At 54.4% G+C, this 25,245-nt stretch overlaps 1 protein-coding gene across 8 annotated transcripts in view; it reads right to left on the bottom strand.

Moving 5' to 3' along the window:
- Positions 1 to 24,490, bottom strand: part of TCF3 (transcription factor 3) — a 77,935-nt gene extending 53,445 nt beyond the window's left edge. For all 8 annotated transcript variants that reach the window (XM_058040649.1, XM_058040648.1, XM_058040642.1 and 5 more), the window contains exons 1-3: positions 24,410 to 24,490; positions 22,277 to 22,378; positions 15,272 to 15,344 (exon numbers count right to left, since the gene is read on the bottom strand). In XM_058040649.1, the coding sequence (XP_057896632.1) occupies positions 15,272 to 15,344; positions 22,277 to 22,351 (148 nt within the window). In that variant the 5' untranslated portion in view covers positions 22,352 to 22,378; positions 24,410 to 24,490. The remainder of the gene's footprint in view (positions 1 to 15,271; positions 15,345 to 22,276; positions 22,379 to 24,409) is intronic.
- Between the last annotated feature and the right edge of the window lie 755 nt (positions 24,491 to 25,245).

A 25,245-nucleotide genomic window follows, 5' to 3' on the forward strand; every position in this document is an offset into this window, starting at 1 on the left:
AACAGCAGCTCGACATTGAACAAACCCCAGGTTCTGAGTTCTGAACTGATGGAAACTGAGAGGAGCTGAGCAGGGCCCTGCTGCCCACAAGGCTCCTTCCCCTTCAGCTGTTTCAGCCCAGCCTCAGAGGCTGCTCCTCCATCACAGCCAGGCTGCAGACAGCAAGGGAAGCACAGCTGGGACGGGCACCACTGAGCTCCACACTGAGCCAAAAGGGAGTTGGACACACCAAAACCCAATCCAGGAGTCTCAGGTGTGAGGGTCAAGCAAGAAGGTGCAAAGTGGAGCTGTTTGGGTGAGGAGAAGCTGTGGATGGCAGCTGGGGCTGCTCCCCAAGGAAGCTCAACATGCAGGACCCCCTCAAAGGTTCAGATCAGCTCAGCTGGCCAAACCCACCCTGCCCTTTCTCTCCATCCTGCACCTTCACTCCCCACTGATTTCCATGGAAGTGCTGAATTAATTAATTAATCAAAGTGGTGATGGCTGCTGGGCTTCGTGATACCAACAGTGAATCAATACCAGGTGGGTGGGTAAAGAGAAGGGGGGACAAGAACCAGGAGGGCTCCAGGGTTTGGGGCAAACACTGCCCAGATGGGATCGCTGCCACACCCCTGAGGGCAGGGCTCAGGACCCACTCCTTCCATGCCCACCTGTGCCACATCCCCCAGGCTGGCAGTGCCAGGATGGAGATGGCTTTTGCTCTGCACATCCCTGAGCTCAGGAACACCTTTGGATTGTCCCAAGTGACCCCCTCAGAGAGGCAGGGACAACAAGGCTGACCCAGAGCTCAATGTGCAATCCCAGCCCAGATCAACCCTGCTCCTGGCATGCATCTCCTGTCCCAAAGCATCCACAGGGTACAGAGGTGACAGTCCTGCCATGATGGCACAGCCAGAGCCTCCTACCTCGGTGCCCAAGGTCAGAGAGCCTCTCATGCCATGGGAAGGTGCCCCAGCCCTCCTGTGGCAGAGCCTCCAACCTTTCCTGGGAGAGATTTTAGAGTTAAAGCAACACCAAAGCATCCACAGGGTACAGAGGTGACAGTCCTGCCATTGATGGCACAGCCAGGGCCTCCTGCCTCAGTGCCCAGCACCTTCTCATGCCATGGGAAGGTGCCCCAGCCTTTCCTGGGAGAGACTTTAGAGTTAAAGCAACACCGGTAGTGGGATTGTCAGCAGCACAAATGCACAATCAGGAGGGGAAGATGTGGGGGGAAAGCATCCAACTGGCAAATATAATACTTGGAAGGAAAAGTAGATTTTTAAAAAAATAAAAAATGAGGGGGTGGCAAAAAAAAAAAAAAAAAAATCTCAGGAAGTCATCTAGTCATTCCTGCTCTTTGCAGAAACAATAGACTCGGGATGCTGGCTAAGTTATAAATAATCCTGCTGGCTACACAACACAAATCCAAGACAGGAGCAGGGTAACTATCAGCCCCATGGAAAGTGAGTCACTACCTTCATACAGCATTCCCAAAAAGGGAAAACACCACGGCCCCATTCCCACTCTGCTCCACTGGCCAGGACCCCATCCCGAGGGCAGGAGCAGCTCGGGGACACAGAGTGGTGACACAAGGTGGTGACACAAGGTGGTGGCACAAGGTGACACCCTGAGCCACAGCCAGCTCCAGCAGCAGAGCAGGACACACAGCCTGACACTCACAGAATCCTGGAATATCCTGAGCTGGAAGGGACCCTCAGGGATCATCCAGGCATTAACCAGGAGACCCCAACACCCTGAGCAGCCCCGGGAGCTCCTGCAGCTCTGGCAGCCTTGGCACCATTCCCTGGGCAGCCTGGGCAGTGCCCAGCAGCCTCGGGGGGCAGAACCTTGCCCTGAGCTCCATGCCAAGGCCTGGCACAGCTGCAGCCCTTGCTGGGCTCCTGTCCCTGTGCCAGAGCAGAGCTCAGCCCCTGCCCCTGTGCCTGCCCTGGGGAGGAGCTGCAGCCCCCGAGGAGCCTCCCCTCAGTCTCCTGGGCTGCAGCTGAACCAGCCAAGTGCCCTCAGCTGCTCCTCAGCCCTTCCCCAGCTCCGTGTCCCTCCTCTGGGCACTCTCCAACAGCTTTGGGTCCTTCTGACACTGTGGGATCAGCGGCAAGAAAGCTCAAATTGGGGCAAATAATGGGAAGCCACCAACTCCACAACATCCTTCTCTTTTTAGAAAGGAAGTTGCCATTGTGAGATGCTTTGGCTGAGCTGTTTTCCAGATCCCTGCTCTGAACCTGAGAGCAAGCACAGAGATGAGCAAAGCCAGCGTGCCTCAAGATGCTGGTGGAGCTGAACTGCCCCAGGAAGGGTGGGTGTGCCAGGGCCTGTGCCCCAAACAGAGGACACTGCCCCTCTGGCCTGGCAGCTCTCAGGGCAAAGGGAAGATGCATCTTTTTGGGCACCCAGATCATCTCTGTCACTTCTCTGTGTTTGTGGCTGACCACGAAAGGGAGCTCAAAATGCAGCACCCAGGACTGGATGTCCCTGCACGGCCACAGCCCCCAGGAGCCCTCATGTCACAGGCAGAACATGGAAACAAGGAATGGTTTGGGTGGAAAGAGACCTCAAAGTTCACCTCATTCCACTATCCCAGGGTGCCCCAAGCCCTGTCCAACCTGGCCTTGGAAACTCCCAGGGATGGAGAGCCCCCAGCCTCTCTGAGTAACTGATAAAGGGAAAGAGCTTCCCAACTGGAGACTTGGAAGTGACATAAGTTCTCCTTTCTTTGAAAAAAAAAAAAAAAAAAAAAAAAAAAAAAAAAAAAAAAAAAAAGCTTCCTGACTTGTTATTCCATTACCCAAATCTGGAAATGTAATCATATTAGTTCAGCTGCATTAACACAACAAAAAATCCCAACAAAAACTGTCTTAAAAATTGAATTGATCTCCAAGGAGTGAAGAGAAAGGAGAACAAAAGTCAGAAACCCAAAGCAAGCAGCTTCCCCTGTGAGCACCACGGCCAGCCCAGCACCCAAGACACTCTCTGATGACAGATTCACGGAGGATGTGAAATAATCAGGATGTGATGTGATTTTTAAGAGCTCTTTTTGCCAGGTAGGTGAGGTAAAAGGTCAGTGAGAGCCATGTGAGCACACCCAGCTCAGCAACGTAACGCTGAGCTTGTCACAGAGCTTAACTCAGCTCAAACAGCCCTCAGCCAAGGGGAAAAATCCAGCCCTGAGCCAAGGGGGAAGTCCAGGCAGCTCTGAGGGACTGTGGGGATGTGCAGAGTGGGCTCAGCAATGCTCTGGCTCCCCAAGCCCTGCTCCTGTTCTCTGGGACCTGGGGAGCAGTGCCCAAAGCAGGGCCCTGGGTGGGGAGGGGCTGGGAGCAGCCACTGCTCCAAATGAAGGGAAAAACCAAAAAGCCTCAATGGCCACCCTGGGGCTGCAGCCAGAGCCCTGCAGGGAGCAGCAGGAGCAACGTGGGAGCTCCTGCACAAACACAAACCCACCTGAGGGGCTGGGAAAATGCACTGAATCCCATCTGGTTTGGACTGGGAGGGACCTCAGAGCCCATCCAGTGCCACCCCTGCCATGGCAGGGACACCTCCCACTGTCCCAGGCTGCTCCCAGCCCTGTCCAGCCTGGCCTTGGGCACTGCCAGGGATCCAGGGGCAGCCCCAGCTGCTCTGGGAAATCCATTCCAGGGATGGATTCCACAATTCCTGATTCCCAATCTCCCACCCAGCCCTGCCCTGTGGCAGTGGGAGCCATTCCCTGTGTCCTGTCCCTGCAGGCCTTGTCCCCAGTCCCTCTGCAGCTCTCCTGGAGCCCCTTCAGGCCCCAAAAGGGGCTCTGAGGTGTCCCTGGAGCCTTCTCCTGTCCAGGTGAGCACCCCCAGCTCTGCCAGCACAGAAGCAAAGCAGATTATTTCAGTCCCCAATTCCTGGTTCCAGCCCTGCTTCCCCAAGGACTGAACACATCTGAACCCATTTCTGTTCTCACTGAAATCACGGGCACTGCTCAAATCCCCTGGCTTCAAGTCACAGGGCTTGGGATCTGCCAGGGGCTCTGAGTTCTCCCTGGAGCCTTTTCTTGTCCAGGTGAGCACCCCCAGCTCTGCCAGGGAACAATTCCTGCCCAATATCCCATCTAAATGGAATTTTTTCCCATCTAAATGTCACTTTTTCAGTGGGAGCCATTCCCTGTGTCCTGTCCCTGCAGGCCTTGTCCCCAGTCCCTCTGCAGCTCTCCAGGAGCCCCTTCAGGCCCCAAAAGGGGCTCTGAGGTGTCCCTGGAGCCTTCTCCTGTCCAGGTGAGCAGGCCCAGCTGTGCCAGGCTGGCTCAGAGCAGAGGGGCTCCAGCCCTGGCAGCATCTCCGTGGCTCCTCTGGCCTGGCTGCAGCAGCCCCACGTCCTCCTGCTGCTGTTGCCCAGGGCTGGGGCAGCTCTGCAGGTGGGGTCTGAGCTGAGCCCAGGGGCAGAGGGGCAGAATCCCCCCCTGCCCTGCTGCCCACGCTGGGGCTCAGCCCAGGACACAGCCAGGAGTGGAGCTGCCACCAAAAACAAGTTTTAAAGAGTAAATCTAATCCCTCTCCCTCATGGGGCTGGAGCTCCAGCTCCTCACAGGCCTTGCAATGACCACCCAGCCAGATGAATCCAGTTTGGGAGGAAAGGTGTGAACACTTTGAACCATGGGACAAGAAATGAAGGAACCCTGCTTTAAAATTTTTTCTTCAAAAAGGAAAAAAAAAAACAAACCGACCAACCATATGTGATGGGGAGGCATATCCACCTTCCCACAGCTTTTTGGGCCATTCATCATTTGGATAAAATCCAGTTTCACATTGAAATTCAGCTGGACTTTCAAATGCAAATCCAAGGAGGAGAGCAACATATGGTAGAGGTTAGTGCGTATTTTTCCTAATTAGATGGCAAACTGCTGCTTTGTATAACAATGTTAACAGGGCAGGAGGAGCCTTTGCAGGGGAGAGCACATCACTGCAGAATAAAATGTCCCAGAAAGCACAAGGGGCCCAGGCCAGCCCTGCTCCCAGGGAAGGTCACGCACTCACCACCACCAGGATGGGTTTGTCACTTGTCAAAAGTGAGATCTGTCCCCCTAGCTTGGCAAGGATGAGGCACAAAGGTAAGAGAAGGCAACAGAGACCCCAGGGCTTGTCCTGAAGGACTTTGGCTTCTTCCAGGTCAGGTTCTCCCTGGGTGCTACACACACACATCTGGGAGGGCTTTTGGAGGGGGAAAACATCACCAAGTCCTCACCCCAGGGCCAGGATGGAGCAATGATGGGCAGGAGATGCTTCACAACTCCCTGGGAAGGGGAGGAGCAGCTCTGCTCTGAGCAGTGCCCAGCAGCCACCAGCAAAGCAGCTCCAGGAGAGGCAGGTGCCACCACCAAACCTGCTCCAGGAGGTGCCACCACCAGAGGTGACCCCAGGGCTTGCTGCCACATCCAGTGCCCACCCACTCTCCTGCAAGGTTATTGCCAGCCAGGACAAGGCAAGGCTTATGGATGACTGTCCCTTGCCCTGCTTCATCCCAAAAAAAGCCACCTCCTCATGTCCCTGCATGCTGGAGGCTGCCCTCCCTCCCAGCCCTGGCCCCAGAGGCTCTGATATGAAGCTCATTTATTTATTTTCAGTCCCTGTCTAACCAGGCAAACTCCCCTGCTAGAAAAAGCTTATGCCACATTAACTTCACCTCCTTCTTACTCCTGACGCAATCCCCAGCTAAATTTAGAGGAAGACATTGCCTGAGGTCACTTTGGAGGTGGGGATGTGCTTCCCAGGTTTCACAGGCAGATGGACAGTGTTTTTTAGATTTTTCTCCCTGCTGGCTTTGGAGCTGGGCCTACCTGGTGAGTTAATTGAAAAATTCAGGATTAAAAAATGAAGGCAGATGTCCTGGACTGTCTCTTTCCCTTCTTTACTGGGAGAGTGAGGCACTGGAGGCAACTTCCCTCCAGAAACATTAATCAGGGCAGGGAGAAGAGCATCCAAACAGCCACTGCAGAAACTCCAAAGCTGAACCAAGCAATCTCCTCTCATGGCTCAGATTTTCCCTTTCTGATGTTTGTTCAGATGCAATTCCACCCTGCAAGACAGGGCCAGACAGACCAGGATCTCTTCAACCCATTGGCAAACCCCCACCCTCCATCCTCCCCCAAACCTGAGGCAAATCCCTGTTTGGATGGCAAAGGCAGAATGGCCACAGTGGCTGCTCCTGAGGGGACACAGCTGGGGACACTGCCACCAGCCTGAATCCTGCCCAGGAAAATCCCAACAGTGCCACACCTGTGGGCACAATGACATCTTTGCTGTGATGGGGCGTTGGCCTGCTCCCCACTGGGGAACATTCTGGAGGTTCTGTCTGTCTGTCTGTCCCCCCAATGGGCTCTCTGCTGTCACACAGCCCCGTTTTGGGGCCGCCTGCCTTGCCTCAGGTGATCCCTGATCCTCAGCCGTGCTCCCAGGCCCCTGTACAATTACACATTCAGCACCACAATGTATTTCAAACTGTATTTCATGCCTCATTTGGTAACAAAATTAATTAAACTCTAAGTCACCACTGAAGGAGTGCAGCACCTCTTCCCTCTGTGGGTATAACTCAATTTGTTTAAGCTAATGTGCTCATCAAAGCTTGCCAGGTATTTGGGGAGCTCGTGGCAGGGGGGGCTCTGAGGTGTGCACAGGATGGGCTCTGCTGGGAGGGGACCAGAACTGTCCAAGCACAGGGAAGGCCACCAGGCTCTGAAAGAGCTCAGATTTCCTAAAATGCAACCCCTCCTCACCTGCAGTGAGGCCAACTCATCATCCCAGGGCTTTGGGGGTGTGGGAGCTGCCCACTGGCTGGAAATCACAGAATGCTGGAATATCCTGAGCTGGAAGGGACCCACAAAGATGATCAGCCCTGCACAGGCACCACAACAGCTCCACTCTGAGCAGCCCTGGGAGCTCCTGCAGCTCTGGCAGCCTTGGCACCATTCCCTGGGCAGCCTGGGCAGTGCCAGAGGATCACTGCCATCCTGCCTTCCCAGGCTGATCAGACTGAGGCTGCTGCAAGGATCCAGCTGGGCCTGGGATGTGCCAGGGAAACAACAGCACCTGGTCCTGGCACTGCCCAGGTCCCTGGTCCTGGCCACACAGGGGCTGGTGGGCAATTCAGTGCCCCCACTGCCAGCTGTTGGAGGTGCTCAAAGAGGGCAGGATATCCCAGCCCAGACAGATGGAATCCAACAGGCTGACACAACCATGGAGTGATGAGAGTTGAAGGGACCTTAAAGCTCATTCCCATTCCCTGCCATGGCAGGGACACCTCCCACTGTCCCAGGTGCTCCCAGCCCTGTCCAGCCTGGCCTTGGGCACTGCCAGGGATCCAGGGGCAGCCCCAGCTGCTCTGGGAAATCCATTCCAGGGATGGATTCCACAATTCCTGATTCCCAATCTCCCACCCAGCCCTGCCCTGTGGCAGTGGGAGCCATTCCCTGTGTCCTGTCCCTGCAGGCCTTGTCCCCAGTCCCTCTGCAGCTCTCCTGGAGCCCCTTCAGGCCCCAAAAGGGGCTCTGAGGTGTCCCTGGAGCCTTCTCCTGTCCAGGTGAGCAGGCCCAGCTGTGCCAGGCTGGCTCAGAGCAGAGGGGCTCCAGCCCTGGCAGCATCTCCGTGGCTCCTCTCCATTTGATGTGGGTAAACTTTGTGACATCCCTGGGACAGCTCTGTTGTCCCTACATCCACCACTGGCTCCCCCTGGGCTCCCTCCCTTGCCATGATGGAAATGGCCCTGGGTGAATCCTGCACCCAGAGCAGGGAGCACAGGAGTGAAGAGGATCCTCTCCAGGCCACCAGGACAACAGAGACAACAGTCAGGTATTTACAGTGTCCTTCAGCTGTGTGCACTGGGGAATGGAGCACCAGGTGAGAGATGAGGCCCTCCAGAGTAACAAAATAGCACTTTGCAGGAAATCCACCCCCTGAAGACACCCATTTGTTGTCTCTAATTAAGAATATTACCAATAATTGCAGTTTGAGTGTCCCTGCACACAACCATTAACAATGGAGATGCACCAGGCTGGGGAGCTGGTCACACGTGGGACACGTGCTGCAGCAGGGCACCCCACAGGGCATGGGGAATTGCAAATGAGCAGCAGCCAGGTCCAGCAGCAACACTTGCCAGACCTGCTGGGCCCCTTCCAAAGCCATCTCTCCCCTTTGGAAAGGGCACAATGAGCGTGGAGGGCTGGAGCTGGCAGGCTGAGCCAACGTGTGCTGGTCCAGCAGCCCTGGGTTGGGGCAGGATGGGAGGTGAGCTCAGGCAGAGCTGCACCAAACCCCAGAGTCCTGACCCCAGAGAGCATCTGAGAGCTCAGAATGGACATGAGAGCCCTGAGGAACAGGGCAGAGGGAATTCACAGAATCCCAGAATTGTTTGGATTAGAAGAGAACTTAAAGCCCTTCCAGTTCCACCCCTCCATGGCAAGGACACCTCCCACTGTCCCAGGCTGCTCCAAGCCCTGTCCAGCCTGGCCTTGGGCACTGCCACAGCTGCTCTGGGCACCCTGTGCCAGGGCCTGCCCACCCTCACAGGGCAGAATTTCTTCCCAATATCAAAGCTGAACTTACTAATTACTGCCACCAGTACTGAACTTACTAATTACTGCCCTCTCATTAAAGACAGGGCTGTGCTGGAGCTTGTACCTGTTCTTTTAGAGGGCACACACCAAGCCCAGCTTGCCCTCAGATTTTTACACTGATCCCCTCAGAGCCCATTGAGCCTCACAGCCTGGAACTGCCTCATCCATGGGAGGAAAGAGCTCTGCTGGGAAGAGAGCCCTGCACTGCCTCAGCAATTCTGGCAAAGTTAAAGCTGTGCTTAAACAAGGTCTGTGGCAAACTGGCAGTTTCTAAACAAAAGCTGTCACTTATCTCAGTACAGCTTTGGCTCTGGCACACCCAGCATTCTCTGTACTCTTTCACAGTTAAAGATCTTCAATCCAGTAAGAAGGATTCTTCTCCAGGTGGGAGATGAACAAAAAAAAAAAAAAAAAACAAACCCTAAAACCTTCCCTTGAAAACATGGAGCCTTCACCCCTCAAGTTAAACACACTGAGACAGGGACTGGGTTGTATTTGCCTCTCCCCAGCTGCTGCCAGAGCATCCCCACAGCACTGCCACCACATCCCTGCTCTTCCCACTTGCTCCTCATGTGTCCATTAGAAACCAGCTGTCCTCTGGCAGGACAGGACACCTTCACTCCCAGGAGTGAAATAAATTCAATGGGAAGCAATTAATTGCAAGAAAGAGAGAGCCCTTCATATTTCAAGCCAGGCTGGACAAGGCTTGGAGCAACCTGGCATAGTGGAAGGTGCCCCTGGCCATGGCAGGAGATGGAATGAGATGGGTCCAAATCATTCTGGGGTTGTTACAACATCACTGCAAAGGCACAGGAGAAGCCCCTGGGAGCAGGAACATGCAGAGGAGGATCAGAGATGGGGTGTGACCCTGGATTGAGGCACACAGGTGTGAACACCTCCCCCTGACATTTGTTGCCCCAAACATGTTTCCTGCTGACCTGCACTCCCTGCCTGCAGCTTTTGGCCCCTCCAACTCTTTTCCTCCAGACCCTGCTTTCCATATCCTGGTAAATGGGATGTGCCCATGGGAAAAACAGGGAGCACAAAGGGGAGAGGGAGGGGAGCAGGAGCTTCCCAATGGCAAATGCAACACCAAAGCAGAAAGCCTGACTGGCACAGAGGAGATGAACTCACTGAGAGTGCCCAGGCTTTGTTAGCAGCACACAGGTGTGTCCCTGCCATGGCTGGAGCATCCTCCTGCACCCCAGCAGCAGCAATGGAAAGGCTCCAGTGCTGTGGAGAGCAGGGGGTGGCAGGGTCTGGACTTGGAGGAATGAGACTGCACAGCCTTGCAAGCTGGACCTGGCCATGGCAAGGATTTTCCATGGAACCCCAGAATGGTTTCTGGACTGGAAGTGACCTTAAAGCTCCTCTCCTTCCAAACACCTGCTGTGGCCAGGTTCACCTTCCACCATCCCAGGCTGCTCCCAGCCCTGTCCAGCCTGGCCTTGGGCACTGCCGGGGATCCAGGGGCAGCCCCAGCTGCTCTGGGCACCCTGTGCCAGGCCCTGCCCACCCTGCCAGGGAACAATTCCTGCCCAATCTCCCACCCAGCCTCGCCCTGTGGCAGTGGGAGCCATTCCCTGTGTCCTCCAGCCACACATTCCCTGTGTCCCCAGTCCCTCTGCAGCTCTCCTGGAGCCCCTTCAGGCCCTGCCAGGGCTCTGAGCTCTCCTTGGATCCTTCTCTTTCCCAGGTGAACACTCCCAGCTGTCCTTTGATTTCAGTTGATAATGGCTAAACAATAACATTTACTTGGAAACAAATGGTCACACCAACAGCCTGGCAAGTGAGTTTTCCTGCTTTGCCTTTTTCTGTTGTGGTGGCTTTGTGTTTGGTGTGTTTGGTGACAGTTTGCACGGGCACACCACAAAAACACACAGCCCGGATCCCAAACTTGAAGGGGAAGTGCCAGTTCTAAATATCGAGTCCCATATTGCACACCTCATGTCTGCCTTTCATCATCCATCAAAATAGCAAGTGGAGCCCAGCACTCCCACTTCAGCATAAGCAAAACATGTGGGAACTCGAGGCAGTTAGTAGGAAAACGTGATACAGCCTTGCTAATAAAAGCTCCTGCTTTCCTCACTATGGAAAACAGTTGCAAATGGGTTTCTGCAGCCTGGGACTCACTGCTGACAGCACGGTGACAGAAACGCTGTGCTTGGCTCTTCCCAGCCCTGCTGTCCCTGCAAACCACCCAGCTCCAGAGTAGAGGGGAGCCCAGCACCATCCTGCTGTACCAGACCCTGCCCATCCCACTCAGTGCTTCCCAATGCACTCAAAATAATTAAACCTTCAAACAGCTCCCCCATAGCACCAATTAAAGAGACAACCCCAGCTTGCAGAGAATTTATGACTCTCGGTGCTGTTGCCACAGGTATCTGAGTTTGTGCTCTGTTTAAAGAGAGTTTCAAAGGGGATCCGGGCTCGCCTCCCTCCAGGGAGAATCCATTTGCTTTGTTCACCAGACTATAACTTAAAATTTGTTACATGCACCAGCTTGTAAGCCTTTGAAAAACTCCCTGCTCCACCAGCTTCAAATGGACTTGATGAACTTCCCCTGATCAAAGCAATTCCCTCACAGGGAGCCTCAGCTCACGAGCAAGGAAGCACCCAATGAATTTTGGGGGTGGGAATCACAACATGGGCCAGGAGGGGACTCTCCCTCCCAAACCCACCTGAGAGCCCTAGCAAAGAGCCCAACCCACTTTGGCACAAAGCATGAAGAAAAAGGCATTAATGCTGAATTTGCTTATTTAAAATGGGAGGAAAAGAAAAAAAAAAATAACAGAGGTTTTTCTTGCTGAGAGCAGAATAATTTGTCAGAAGAGACCCCATGGCTCCTGTCCCATCAGGACCCAGCCCTGGCACCCCACAACATTTGGGATGGGAAGGGAGATGGTTGTACACCCCCCACACCACCCACAGGTGGAAGTGCTGCTCGTGTGCTGCTCCAGGAGATGTTTTACCTCACACACAACCAACCACATGCCTTGGGTTTATTTCCCAGCTCTGCAGAGCCCAAACCCCTTTGCTGGAGCAAAGGTGCAGCCAGCACGCACCAACCCTGCCGAAAACTCAGCAGCCACGAGGCCACAGCACAACTCTGCTGCCTCCAGCCACTCCCACTGCCTCGATGGCAATTAAAATGGTCATTTCCATGTGAAATTCAGCCCCAGTGGTTTCCTGCTCGAGGCAGGGCTCGATGAAGCACTGGGAGGGAGCTTGCTGCAGCTCAGATTAGTCATTTATGAACTATGATACGACGGGGGACACGCTTTGAGATGTTTTGCTACTGCAATAACAAACACACTCTGGGGAGGGGAAGGTGAACCCCTTTGAGGGCACGGGCTGAAATAAACACCCAGCAGAAAACAGCCCATGCTGGCAAACACTGGTTGCACTGCCAGCCCCAGGAAGACCAACTTCCCGCGGTGACCTATATGTGCTATAAATGCTGCAGCCACGGGCTGGGTGACGTCAGCTCCATCCTTGTGGCAATTGTTGGCTCTCTCCTTGCTAAGAAAAGGCAAAGCGGAGGTGCTGAATTGTCCATGCGGCGGGGGAGCGAAACCAGTTCCTCCCCGGAGCATTTGAGGACAGAAAGGAGGGAAACAGTGGCAGGGCTTAAAATAAAAGCAGGAGGCAAATAGGAAAGCAAAGGGATCTCAAAGCTGGAGGGTTTGCATGAACTCTTTGAATTTTTTTTTGGCCTCGGGAAGATAAAAGGGTTCCCTTGGTAAAGGGGCCGCTCGCAGATTGGTCAGGGCAGTTAGAAACATGGAATTGGAAGGTTGGAAATTAAACATGGAATTAAGGTTGGAAAAGATCTTTAGGGTGTTCAAGTGCAACTGTCAGCCCAGCACCATGTCCTCGAGTGCCACACCAACACCTGCTCTGAGCACTTCCAGGGATGGTGATTCCATCCCTGCTCTGGGCAGCCAATGGTTAACAACACTTCTGGTAAAGAAATGTTGAATTAGAAAAGGATTTGGATTTGGGATGATTTTATCACTGGGACTGCCTGTTTCAAATGCTTCTGTTCCTTTATTTACCAGCTGGGCTTTGGAAGCAAAAACCTCATTTTGGCCAGGACTGATCAGTCAGTGCTTTGCTCCCTTCCCTCCTTCCTCCTCACTTCCCTGGGGAGGAAAGAGCCTGGAGATAACAGCTCTTTTGGAGGGGAAAAAGAATAAAAGCTGCACACTGCCCCAGCATTTCCACATTGAGATGGGAAGAGGGAGATCATGAATTCCCATGTCCAACCCAATTACACCAACCCAGGGACTGGCTCCCATCCTGGGGGAAGGATAAAACACCATTATTTCTTGGCACACGAGACAACATCAGTTTGTTATCTTGAGGTTACCACAACAAGCCCAAATAAAGAGATCCTGGTGCTGTGGTGCACAGCATCAAGCTAAGACTCAGACAAATCAGTGTTTGCTTCTTCTTTGCAGGCAGAGGGGAAATGCTGCACTGCCTTCACTGCAGGTCCAGGCCCTAACTGAGAAGTGCTTGGAACACATGTGACACATTAAAGAAGCCCAGGCCTTTCTGCATGGCAAGGTCTAGGGTGATCACCTCCAGGTCCAGGTTGTGGTGTGGCTGTGAGGTGCTCTGCTCCCCCTGCAACTCCAGATCCCCAAATCCAAGGACCATCTGCTCTCCACCCTCTGACCACATCACGGTTAATGATGATTCCAAATCAAATTTTGAGCTGGATGACTGCCTGTGTCTTGGGGGATGAAGTACCTTGGTGGATGACCAAAGCCAGGTTGGAAGTGGCTTGGAGCAGCCTGGTCTAGTGGAAGGTGTCCCTGCCCATGGCAGAAGGTGGAAAAAGATGAGCATTAAGGTCCCTTCCAACCCAAAGCCTTCCATGATTCTGCAATTCTAACCAGTACCTGATTGCATCTGTGACTAAAGCTAAACCAACAAACCAACAGTCTCTGAGAACAACCTCTTGCCATTTTCTAGGGCCTTGTTTAGACACCTTGGATCCTTCTAACAGGCAGGGCACAGCCCTCTGCATGGCACAGCTCGCTGATGTCATACTGCAGCTATTCACCCACCAGCAAAAAGCCAAAGATGCAGGAGCAGGAAGAAGCCCCAAAGCTGACACTTAGATGAGATTTGTCCCCTGAACTCCAGGTGAGACCAAGGATGGCTGACCAAGGGATAAATGTGGTGCTGGAGCAGAGCTCTTGCCCTACACCCAGCCCAGAGCTGCATTCCCAAGGCAGGATGCCCACAGCAGGATGAGGGAGCCTCTGCTGTGTCCGAGGCTGGGACAGCAGGGATTGTGCAACGTCCCTCAGTGCAGTTGTATAACATCAGTGCTCTGTTTTCATGAACTGCTCCCACTCAGGCCCATAGAGCAGCAGCCCAGAGGAAGGGTGGTGTCAACATTACCTTTCACTCACCCGAAAGAAAAGAAGGGGTGGGGGGAGAATCACAGATTTGGTGTCGTTTGGGCTGGAGGGGGTCTGGCTGTGCTGCAGGGCCCCGCTCCAGGCTCTGCTCCTGGCCAGCACCACAGAGCAGGCAGCCAAGGCAGGCTCTGAGCAGGAAACGGGTTAATGGGAGCTCCTGCACTGCTCTGCTCCCCCCAGTGTGCAGCACGTCTTTTGTGGATTATTTTAACAGCAGAAGGCACACAAGGAACACTCGCTGAAGAGATCAGCTTCCATCTGGGCTAACCCGAGAGTTTTCTCCCCTCCAATTTCCTCCAGCACCCACTCAACAGCTTCCCTCCCTGCCAAAGTGTTTGCTCAAAACCATCTTGACACACAGTTAAACAGCTCAGTTGGAGAGCATCACATTTGCCTGCTCCAGGAGGGCAGGAGCAGGGCAGGGCAGGGCAGGGCAGGGCAGGGCAGGGCTCCCACCCTGCTGCTGCAGGTCCCCAGTGCCCCACTGGGGCATCAAAGCTGCTCTCCAAAAATCCCAGCCCAGTCTGGGATGCTCCCAGTGTCACAGCACAGCCAGGGGAGGTCGAGTACAGCAAACAGCCTGTACAGGGAAGTGTTCAGCAAGGAGGGCAGATGAGCTGAACCTCCCTCGTGCCAGGGCCTGTGTGAGCCCTGCACAGAGCTGCTTCCCTGGGCATTAAAACCCTGGCCCAGCACTGTCTCAGCCTCAAACCAACCAGCACAATTTTCAGCCTCCAATTGCAGCCACTTCTCCAGCCCACTCCTCCCCAAAGCCTTGGATGTTGGCATCCCTGCTCCCCTCTTGGCACCCTGGAAGGCTTTGCAAGATCCCTTTGGGAATGCTGAGATCCCACCCCACAGCAGCGAGCTGCTGGAGGGGCTGCATGGAGCAGACCCTCAAAATGCACCAGCAATGAGCCACCACCACCCATCTTCAGAAGGGAACAGCAAAAGTCTTCCAGGGCAGTGCAGACACATCTAAGCAGCTTAGAGAGCAGCCCTGTCTGCTCCAGGCTCCTGGAGCAGTGGGACAACAACCTCCAGCTCAGACAGCAACATCTTAATGGGAGACAGCTCAGCAAGAGCAGTTTTGCCCACCCAGAGACACATGGAGCAACAAGGAAACCATCCAGAGCACCACCCGAGAAATACATCACCAAAATACAGAACCCTCTCTCCCCTACGGTGTCTCTGGAACCAAACACAAATTTATTGCAAGAAACATTATGGCATAAGGGGAAAAACAAGATGACAGTACCTGATCCTCCAAACTGAGTGCTTGCAAGGGTCGTGGGTCTGTTTTTTCCATTAGCCACTGGCAAGGGAAACATCTAGAAAAACAAGGAGATGAGAGAGAAGGGAAGAGAAAAGACATTTCAGTATGTTGGTTTTACTGTGCTCTGCAAAGGGGTCACACTGGGGGAGGGGAGGGGAAGGCAGCCCATTATTGATGCAAAAACCTTTCCTTGGCTCAGGAGGGGCAGGAGGGAGGCACAGCCCTGCTCTCACACACATCCCCCCGTGTACAACCCCAGCTCCTGCAGGGGCAGCTGGAAACCAGCCAGGGACCATCCCTGCCATGGTCCAAACCAACATTCCACCCCAAAGCTGCTCACCCTGGCTAGAGGTGAGCCCTGGGGAAAGGCCAACTCCATTGATAAAAAGCCAGCAGGATAATGACAGCAAAGCTGTTTTATCCCTCACTGTCCCAGCTCCCACAGGAGTCCTGGTGCCATCCCACACCTCCAGCCACGTGCAGTGCCTGGGCAGGACAAGGGCTGCCTGTGGGTCTGGCTCAGGGATGAGCCCCCAACTCATGGAGCAGCTCCCACCCCGCTGCTTTGGGAGCACCAGGACCTGACACAGCCCCAGGCCTGGGGAGAGGAAGCTGCTCCAAGGGCAAATACAGTTAGTCATGATTTAAAAAATTAATATATTTCACAGAATTGGTCGCTCTGGAGACTTGTTTGCTCTATCACGGCAGCTTCATTATCACAACTGAGCCTCTCCTGCCAGGAGCTTCCTCAAAAACACACCTCGTCACCTAACCTGTATAAATATTTTTAATAAAAGTTGGGAGAGTTTCAGAGGCTGCTATTTAATAATTTACATGCACCTGCGTGCAGCAGAAAAGAAAACTAATTCTCCTGCACACAAATGGAGCTCCAGCCAATAAAACAACTGGTGGGAAAACGCTTAGTGAATTAACATTTTAATATCCTTTTTCTACTCAAGATACTTTCACCACCAAGTCATTTGAATTTTTATTATTTTTAGCTTTGTAATGTCTGAATAACTCAAAAGTTTAATGCTTTGAAGATTAAACAATGTAATGGCACAAGAGCCTACAGAAAGGCAGCGTTTCATGCCCTGACATAGCTGATGTCTGGCTGTGGTCAGAAACATTCCTTTGTACAGAACTGTCTGCCCAGCTTTGTTTTCACAAATGCTGGGGAGGAGAAAAAAAACCAACAAAAAACAGTTAAATGTGGTAAAGATGCAAAGAGAGCAGTTAAGGAACCAACTGCCATTCATAAAGAGCACAAATTTGGGATCATATATATGCATGTGCAGGGTGTAGATGTTTTATCCACGGATTTAAATGAAGGTGTAAACAGTGTTTAGTGCTCATCCCAGCTGCCTGCACACACCTGCCCTCACCTGCCTGCACAGGGCCCCCTGGCCCCCTCAGAGGTGCCCCCAGGCTGCTGCTCACCCCAGGGGCTCCCGAGGTGTTTGGGGTGGCCCAGCAGCCCCACCGTCGGATGAGCTTTGTTTCCTCAGGAAGTTGGGCTAGAAAATAAAAACAAACCCCAAAGATTGCAGCTCACCTTCCTCTGCACTGCTGCAGGGCTTCCCTGCACCCCCTCCCCCTTGCAGGGCACGAGGGGGGCTCTGCAAACATCTCCAATGGTGCTGAAAATTGAACTGAGGTGCCTGATCCCACCCTGCCTGTGCTCTCACTCCCTCTTCTCAAGGTGGGGAAGATTGAGATCAAATTCCCTTTTTGCCAAGTGGCAAGGGGCAGGGCTGCATGTGTGAGCAGGGGGGAAGGGATGCACCATGAACCGACTAGAAAAAAGCACACTCACACAAGAAAAAAACCAACAAAACAAAACAAACCCCAAAACAAACAAACAACCCCCCCAAAAACAGCACTGCTGGCTCTTTTCATGAGCATTTCTGCTCAGCACTTCCTGAGGCTGAAAAACTCAAGGTTTGAGCAGCAAACATGAAGGGAGAAAAGGAACAGCCTCGTTCCATTGTGCACCCGGGACCTTCTGCGTGTGCAGAACAGGAGTGTCCCCCACGACAGCAATGGCCAGCACCCCCAAAACACTCCCACACAGGAACCCCTCCTCTCCTCCAGCTGCTTGGAGAGAGATTTTGAGGCTGATGCAACACCTTCCTGCTCTGCCTCCCCAGGGGATTCAGGAGTCATGGACCCCCTCCTGCAGCAGGGAAAGGAGAGATGCTAAAGGACAGAATCCTGGAATATCCTGAGGTGGATCCCACAGGGATCAAATCCTGTCCCTGCACAGCCACCCCAACACCCCCACCCTGAGCAGCCCTGGGAGCTCCTGCAGCTCTGGCAGCCTTGGCACCATTCCCTGGGCAGCCTGGGCAGTGCCCAGCAGCCTCGGGGGGCAGAACCTTGCCCTGAGCTCCATGCCAAGGCCTGGCACAACCTCACGCTGTCAAAGAAGGGTGATGGGGAGCGGAGAACCCCAGGTTACCCCTCCACATCTATCACTTGCCAACCACAGGAGGCGTTTTGGGCTTTTTTCTTGCTCCCAGCCTCTTTTTCCACTGTGGTGTGGGCTGAAGCTGCCCCGAGGAGCCCAGCACAAGTCATACATGAAGTGCCTTCGCTGGCGTGTGCTGCTCAGAGGCAAAGTTCATCCACCCACTGCAAATTTCCTTTCTGCTTTTAAATGCTGCTTTAAAAATAAACTGGGGGCAGGGAGGAGATGAACCGGAGCTGGCACCTACCAGGGGACCCAGGCATTGAGGGACCCAAGAGCTCTCAAGAGTTGTAATTGGGTCATTAGTTGGCCTTTGTTAGATTTGAATAATGTAGATTTGAACGGTTATGTAAAATCCCCTATCTTAAGTTGCTGTATTTGGTTTTTCAAGCCCTATCTCCAGCCTCCCTGAGAGCTGACAACAACTTCTTCGTTCTCTCCTAGCTCAATTTCCACCCCTTCCAAAGAATTTATTCTCCCCTGTTTCTCCCTGGGTAAAAGAGGCAAATCCAGAGCATGAGAAGATCCAAATGCCTGCACCCTCCTCTGAGGAGGTTATAGCCAAGAGACTCCCACAGTTCATACAGCAAACTCCCAAGAAAGAAAGGGAATTTGCCAGAAATGAGGATCATCAAGCAGCATGTCATTTATTGTGCACATCTAGAAGTGCACTTCTTTTCAAATTAAATCAGTGCTCATTCCCTCTCCTCTCCCACCTGATGAACTCCAGGCTGAACCAACCTCAGGCCTGAACTCCAAACCCAAAATCTATTTCGCAGCATGGAAAGCATCCAGCTGTTAATTTGGGGAGAAGAGGGAATTTGACTCAAAATACATGGACATGTTATACATGTTCACTTAAGACAGACCTTCCTGTCTCCAGTCCCAAATGCCCACTGCGTGTGTGTAGTCAAACTTTAAACTCCACAGCTGCTTCACTCTGAACAGAACTCTGAGTTTTACCATGGAAATGCAGGCACTGGGCCTTGGCTGGAGCAGGGCACAGCCTCAGCTTCCTCCAGCAGAGCAGCAGGAGCTGCTCCAGCCCTGCCTGCTGCCAACACTTCGGCTCCCACCCGTGGATGCGGGGCTGGAGCCACGGTGCAGCGAGAGCAGCAGGTCCTGTGTGACTGCTCAAGCCCCTGCCCACCCTGCAGAGAGCCAGAAACCCCCTGTGCCAGGCAGCTCCCCGCAGCATATGGTTAATACTCTGCTAATAATCATGGCTGTTAGCAGCACCTCGCTCCTGCCAGAGCCCCCGGCTGGCACTGGCATGCGCCCGCTCCCAGCTCGGCTGCCACTCGGTGCCACCAACACCCACAGGGCTGCTCTGCCCCCCTGTCCCCTGCCTGGGGTGACCCTGTCCTCCAGAGCCCAGCCAGGACACCTGTGTGGCACCTTCCCACTGCACACCAGTGCTGGCACAGCTGAGACACTGCCTGGGATAACCAGTAAGCACAAGAAGTCCTAGAATGCTGGAATACCCTGAGTTGGAAGGGATAAAAGATCATCCAGCCCAGCCCCTGTCCCTGCACAGCCACCCCAACAATCCCACCCTGAGCACCCCTGAGAGCCTGGATGTGGGCACAGGGTGCCAGGGTTCAGTTGAGGTGTTGGGGCTGGGCTGGACTCGATGATCTTGGAGGTCTCTTCCAACCCAGTGATTCTGGAATTCTGTGTCCAAACACTCCTGGAGCTCTGGCAGCCTTGGCACCATTCCCTGGGCAGCCTGGGCAGTGCCCAGCATCCTCAGGGGGAAGAACCTTGCCCTCATATCCAAGTCGTTGTGATTGAGCATCTCCCAACAGCAGAGGCCGAGGGCAGCTCCCCCATACACAGCCTGGCAAAGCCTGGCAGGCACCAAAGCCCAGCCTAAGCCATAGGCTGAGCTGCCCACTCAGGTCTACAGGCAGGATGTTTTCTCGAAAGCTCCTCTCCAGATTTGGCAGCCCATCTGGGCCTGCTGCCAGGGAGCAGTGGTGAAGGCAAGCTTACAAATTACCTGCACTTTGGGGTAATTAGAAAAGGCAATTTATCTGGGGGTAGAGGCAAGTGTGCTGCCATGCACACCCCAAACCATCACTGGGCCTTTCCTTTGACTCCTGCTCACTTACAGATTCCTTTGAATTTCACCCTTTTGGCAAATTACAGTGCCACAAAGCTTTGGTGAGTGTTCAATATCTACCCAATAGATTTATTTATTAAAGAGGGGATAAGTCTCTTCTTTCCAGACTGCAAGCCCAGTTTGCAGCATCTCACACAACCCTGTCATTTACTGACCCCAGGAACTCATGGCAGGCCATGCCACCCCCTTAGGGCCTTAAAATTCCCTCCCTGCACAGTAAAACACATTGCAGGGCTGGACCACAGACTGCTGGGGCTGAACACATTTTTCCTAGAAAAAAGGAATCAAAATACTGATCTGAAGCAAATGCTTCCAGCTGCTCTGAGTATCTCTAGTTTTCCCTCCCCTCTACTCTCCTGGAGAGGATTACCGAACCAATGCTCCACTCCTGTTTATTCAAAGAAAAATATAAATACACTTGAAAGAGCGAGCTTTGTGGTCAAAAATCCTGTATCCCAAGGACACAGAGAGAGCACACCATGGAGCACCTCTTCAACAGACCCATCTACTGTCTAGGAAGCTTTTCCATTTCAGCTCCTCGTCCTCGAGGAGAGCTGTTAATATTCCCTTTATGCAAAGAGAGGAGCAGGGTGTGTGGAGATGAGGGTTTGTGAAACAGAGCTGGCTGCAGGCCAGGCTGCGCCGGAGCCCATCGGCCAAGGGCTCCTGCAGGGAACATCTCCGAATCATCTGCTGGCAAATGACATCCACAGGCCCTGGTGCTGTGAGCAGCACCCCCACACCAGCCTTGGAGAGCACAGGGTGAGTGCTGGTCCTTCTCAGAATTACACCAGTGGAAGAGCGTTGAATCCAACCCCATATTTAACCTTTTTGGCGTGGATTCACCTCCAAGGACAGAAATATTTGTGGACAGAGGGACCAGGTCAAGACTCCTCCTGGGAATACAGCTCTAGGCATGCAAATGAGGATGGCTGGTTAAATTGGAAAATAAGGTCTTGAGGGTTTTTAAAGCTCCAAATGGTGAATGGGATTTTTTGATTTTTTTTTACAAGGAGGAGAAAAAGCGAAGCAGGAGCTGCTGCAGCCCCCATCAGGGAGCAGATTGTGGGTTACTGACCCAAAGTGCAGTTGATGGAAAGCCCCAGGGCTCCTGCCAACCTGCAGGATCTCTGAGAGGGACAAATAACCCCAGAAAACTCTGAACAGATTCCTGGTTTGACAGGGATGCCATCACTGCAGTCCCTGTACCCACTGTAAAACATTCTGCCAGAAAAGCCCATGACCAGCAATTTAACAGAAGCAGCCTCCCAGCAGAAGTATGAAACTGGAAGCACTGGGCCTCTCCTGCAGGAGATTTGTTCTGGGGGGCTGAGAGACACCCCCCAGAGCCCTGTGAGGACAGGTACAACCCCCAGCTGTAGAAAAAGCTTTATTTCCCAGGGCTGAACCTCAGTGTGCGGATGCAGAACAGCAGATGAGGCTCAGCACACCCCCAGGTGCCACAGGTGACCCCAGCTCTGCCACCCCTGTTTGTCCCTTCTCCCCACAGGGCAGGAACATCAGCCCACCCAGGCTGGGGTGACTCTCACGGCCATTCCCCCTCCTGGAGCTGTTGTTTCTATCTCTGCAGCACGTTTGCTTATCTCCACAGCAAGACACAGGCTTGGAGTGCCATGAGGGTGCAGCACACAACAGAGGAACCCAACAGACAGTTATGTGCCTTTGAACAGCAGCTCTGCCCTCCACCAGTCACCTGCCAAGCAGAGGCAGCAGCGCTGGCAGTGCCACAGCGGGATGTGCCAGGGACTAACCCCGCTCTGCTGTGACTAAAGGGACTTCTCCTCCCCCCGAGCTGTGCACACCCTTCAGGGGGAACTCTTAGGTCCTGCTTCTTAGAAAATAAACACCTCCTAAATGCAGCTCAAGGTTTCCAGGATACAGAAGAGCAGAGCATGGGGAGCACAAGTGTCCGACTCCTGCAAAAATAACGCGCTGGAGAGCTTGGACACATTTCAAACTGTGACAAAATAACCTGTGGGAGCAAAAGTTTAATAGTCTGGATCTAGGGAGAGGAAAAAAGCTTGATTAATCAGCTACTGAAGTTACATCTCTGCACGGCTGCAGAAACAGTCACCCAGTGAGCATTTAAACAGAGAACACACAACTCTGTTAATTCCCCCAGAATTTCCCATCCAGAGAAGAAACCTCTCTGCCTTCCCTGCGAGGGAACAACACACGTTTGAGGGGAAGAGGGGGAGAGGAGGGGCAGAGGCTTTGCTTTAACTTGAAAATAAACAAGTTGCAGCACATGTGCACGCACACAAACACGGCACATCTGAAAGCCATCATGTCCAATTTACAGGCTCACATTTCCTCCCCTGTGCAGCTCCCAGCCCCGGGGCTGCGCAGCCCCCCGGCCACGCTCGCTCACCATACTGAAGTCCAGCAGGTCACTGAGCTCTTTGTCTGTCCCAACTGCAGCCATTCTCTGCTGCTGCTGATTCATATTCCCACAGACTCAACAGTGGCAGTCCTGCAGAAAGCGAGGGGGAGGGGAGAGAGATATTTTAATGACTACAGCAAACTACCCACCCCATTGATGAATATTTTAAAAAGACAGAGCGGAGGGGCAAGAAAAGAAAAAGCCCTGAGCGTGTCGGCAGCGTCCAACTGCGGGGCCAGAGCACAGTCGGAGTCCTCACACAGCACCCAGCGGCAGGAACAAGCCTGCTATTGACCAGACACACTTGTATGTTAGTTTTTTGCTGCCAGTTCCACTAGTTCAGGCCAATTCTGTTCCTGGCGTGTGGCGAATGAAGGGGGGGAAAAGGAGAAAAAAAAAAAATTAAAAAAGGGGGGAGAAAAAAAAAAAGAGTGAACTCATTTATCAAAGGGTTCAGGCAAGTTATCACTCAGGCGCTTGTCTGGCTCAGCTCGCCCCCTCGCCTTCCCCCACACTTGCTCCCCGCAGGAGGCTCTCTTGTCCTTGCCGAGTTTTGTTTAAAAAAAAAAAAAAGAAAAAAAAAAAAAGTCTGATGTTACAGCTCTTTCCTTCGGGTCGCCGAGCACCTGCAGCTGCTTTTTCAGGGGCTGTGTTTGGGGATGCCCAGCCAGGCCGTGCTCAGTGAGAACTGAACCTCTCCACTCCCAAAAGGGGCTGGAAACAAAAAAAATTTTGTTTTCGGAGTGTTTTTTGCAAAAATAAAGCCCTCCAGGCAACCTTGCAAGATAGGTAAATATTATTCTTCCTAATTTTACAGATTATTTTTTTTCAAAAGGGAGATTGATCTTTTTGGCCAGCTTGCTATGATAGAAAAATATTTCTTTGGGAGGGAGGAAGAGAGGCCTGGGATGAGATAAAAGATTCCTTTTTTTTTTTTGGCCTTTTTTTTAGGAACTCATTCATGGTTACAAAGGGCAGCTGGCCAATAAATTTAACTCATTAATCGTAAGGTTAAAAAAAAAGAAGAAAAAAAACTCCACATGATCCAAAGTGTTTGTAGGCTCAGCCACTACATTTCAATGAAGTTTCATAAAAAAGGGCTGAAATCAGCCCAGCGTGTTAAAAGCCTTCACCACTATAAAAAACAGCCCGGGAATTTTCTTTTTCTTTTTTTTTTTTCTTATTTTCATTTTCTTTGAAAAGCCATTTTCAAAGTGTCATCAGTGCATCTGGTCAGTGTTTTTAAAGCCACTTTCCCAACCTTCTGTCCCGGTGCCTCAAGTGGGGCTGGGGGACACGAGAGAAGCCGTGGAAGGAGCCGGGTACATCTCATCCCAGCCCCCCAAAGCACCGGGGGACAACGTGAACAAAACCCTCGGCCGCCCCAAAGCCAGGCTGGGAGGGTTATTTTTATTTATTCCACGCACACTTTCTGACCCCACCGCAGCCCGCGGGGCCGGGGCGCCGGGCCAGGACCCCCTCGCAGATGTGTCCGCGCCCCCGGGGTCCCTCCCCGGCCCGGACAAAGGCTCGGCTGCCCCGGGACGGCCGCGGGCCGGGGCTGAAGTTGTTGCTGCCCCCCGTGCCGTAGGGAGGGGGTCCCGGCCGGCAGCCCCCGCCCAGACCGGGCAGCGCAGGAGGGCGAAGCGGCCCCCACGAGCCTCCCCTCCCTGCCGGGGGGGAAAGCCGAAGCTGCCGCCCCCGCGCTGGGTGCCGCGGCTCCCGAGCCGGGACGGGGCTCCGGGACCCCCGGGCGGCCGCGGCGGGCTGTGCTCGGCTGAAGTTCGCGGCAGGACCGAGCTCCGGGCCCCCCTCCCCGGCGGGGACCGCGCACCCCCTCCCCGCGGCCCGCACGCCCCCCGAGCCCGCCCCGCCGCTGCCGCCCCCCTTCCCCCGGCCCCGGCAAACTTTGCCGAGGGGACAATAGCGCCGAGCCCGTCCCGTCCCGCTCCGCGCCCGCACCCCGAGCGCTCCGAGCCCCGCCGCACCGGCACCCACAGCTCCGGCACCCCGCGCCCGCTGCGCCGGGACCCCCGCTCCGCGCAGCCCCGGGGCGGCGCGGCCGGCTTGACGTGGTTATTATTTTATTATTCCTACATTTGATTTTATTTCGTTTTTTACCTGTTCCAGGCCCGGCGCGCCCGGGGCAGGGGAAGCGCATGAAGGGTGTCGGGGGTCGCGGCGGGGGCGGGGGCGGCCGCGGCGCCCAGGCCCGGGGGCGGCGGCGGCGCCTATTGTTCTCCGCCGCCGGCGGATACAATGTAGCGAAGCGGCGCGATCGCCCCGCACCGGGCGGCGCGTGCGCCCCGGCCCGCCCCGCGGCCCCGCCCCGCGCCGGGCCGGGCCCTAACGCTGCTGCTGCTGCTGCTGCCGCCGCCGGGGCCGCCGCTGCCGCTCCGCCTCCCGCCGCTGTTCCGCCCGCCCGCCCCGCGCTCCCTGCATAGTTCCCCGCGCGGCGGCGGCAGCAGCAGCGACGGCAGCTCCCCCCCGCGCCCGCCTCTGCCGCCTCCCCCCCGCACGCCCTCACGACTCGCGGCCGCACGCCCCGCCCCCGCCGTATCGCTCCGCGGCCCGCACAAACAGTGGGGAGCCAGGGGGGTGATGCCGAGACGCACGGGCTTCACGGAACCCGCACTGGCGTGGCCGCGCCCGGGCAGGCGGAACGGGGCGGCGGCGGCGCGGCGGGGGCACCGCCGTGGCGGGGACTACATTTCCTAGCGGACGGGGACGGGCGGCTGGTCGAGCACCGACGGTGACGACACCGGAGCTCCGCGAGATGGACTGATAAGGCAGCGGGGCCCCAGCCAATGGAAATGCTCTGTTGCTGTGATTGGCAGGTGTTGCGGCCAACCAGGGTGTAGGCTGTCGCGGTCCCCGCCCACCGAGCGGTGGGCGGGGCGGGGCCGGGGGAGGCCGCCGGTTGCCGTGGCCGCCCACAGCTCGGCTCCCCCCCGCGC

This window comes from Melospiza georgiana, chromosome 26 (assembly GCF_028018845.1).
Source record: "Melospiza georgiana isolate bMelGeo1 chromosome 26, bMelGeo1.pri, whole genome shotgun sequence".
In the NCBI taxonomy this organism is placed as follows: domain Eukaryota; kingdom Metazoa; phylum Chordata; class Aves; order Passeriformes; family Passerellidae; genus Melospiza; species Melospiza georgiana.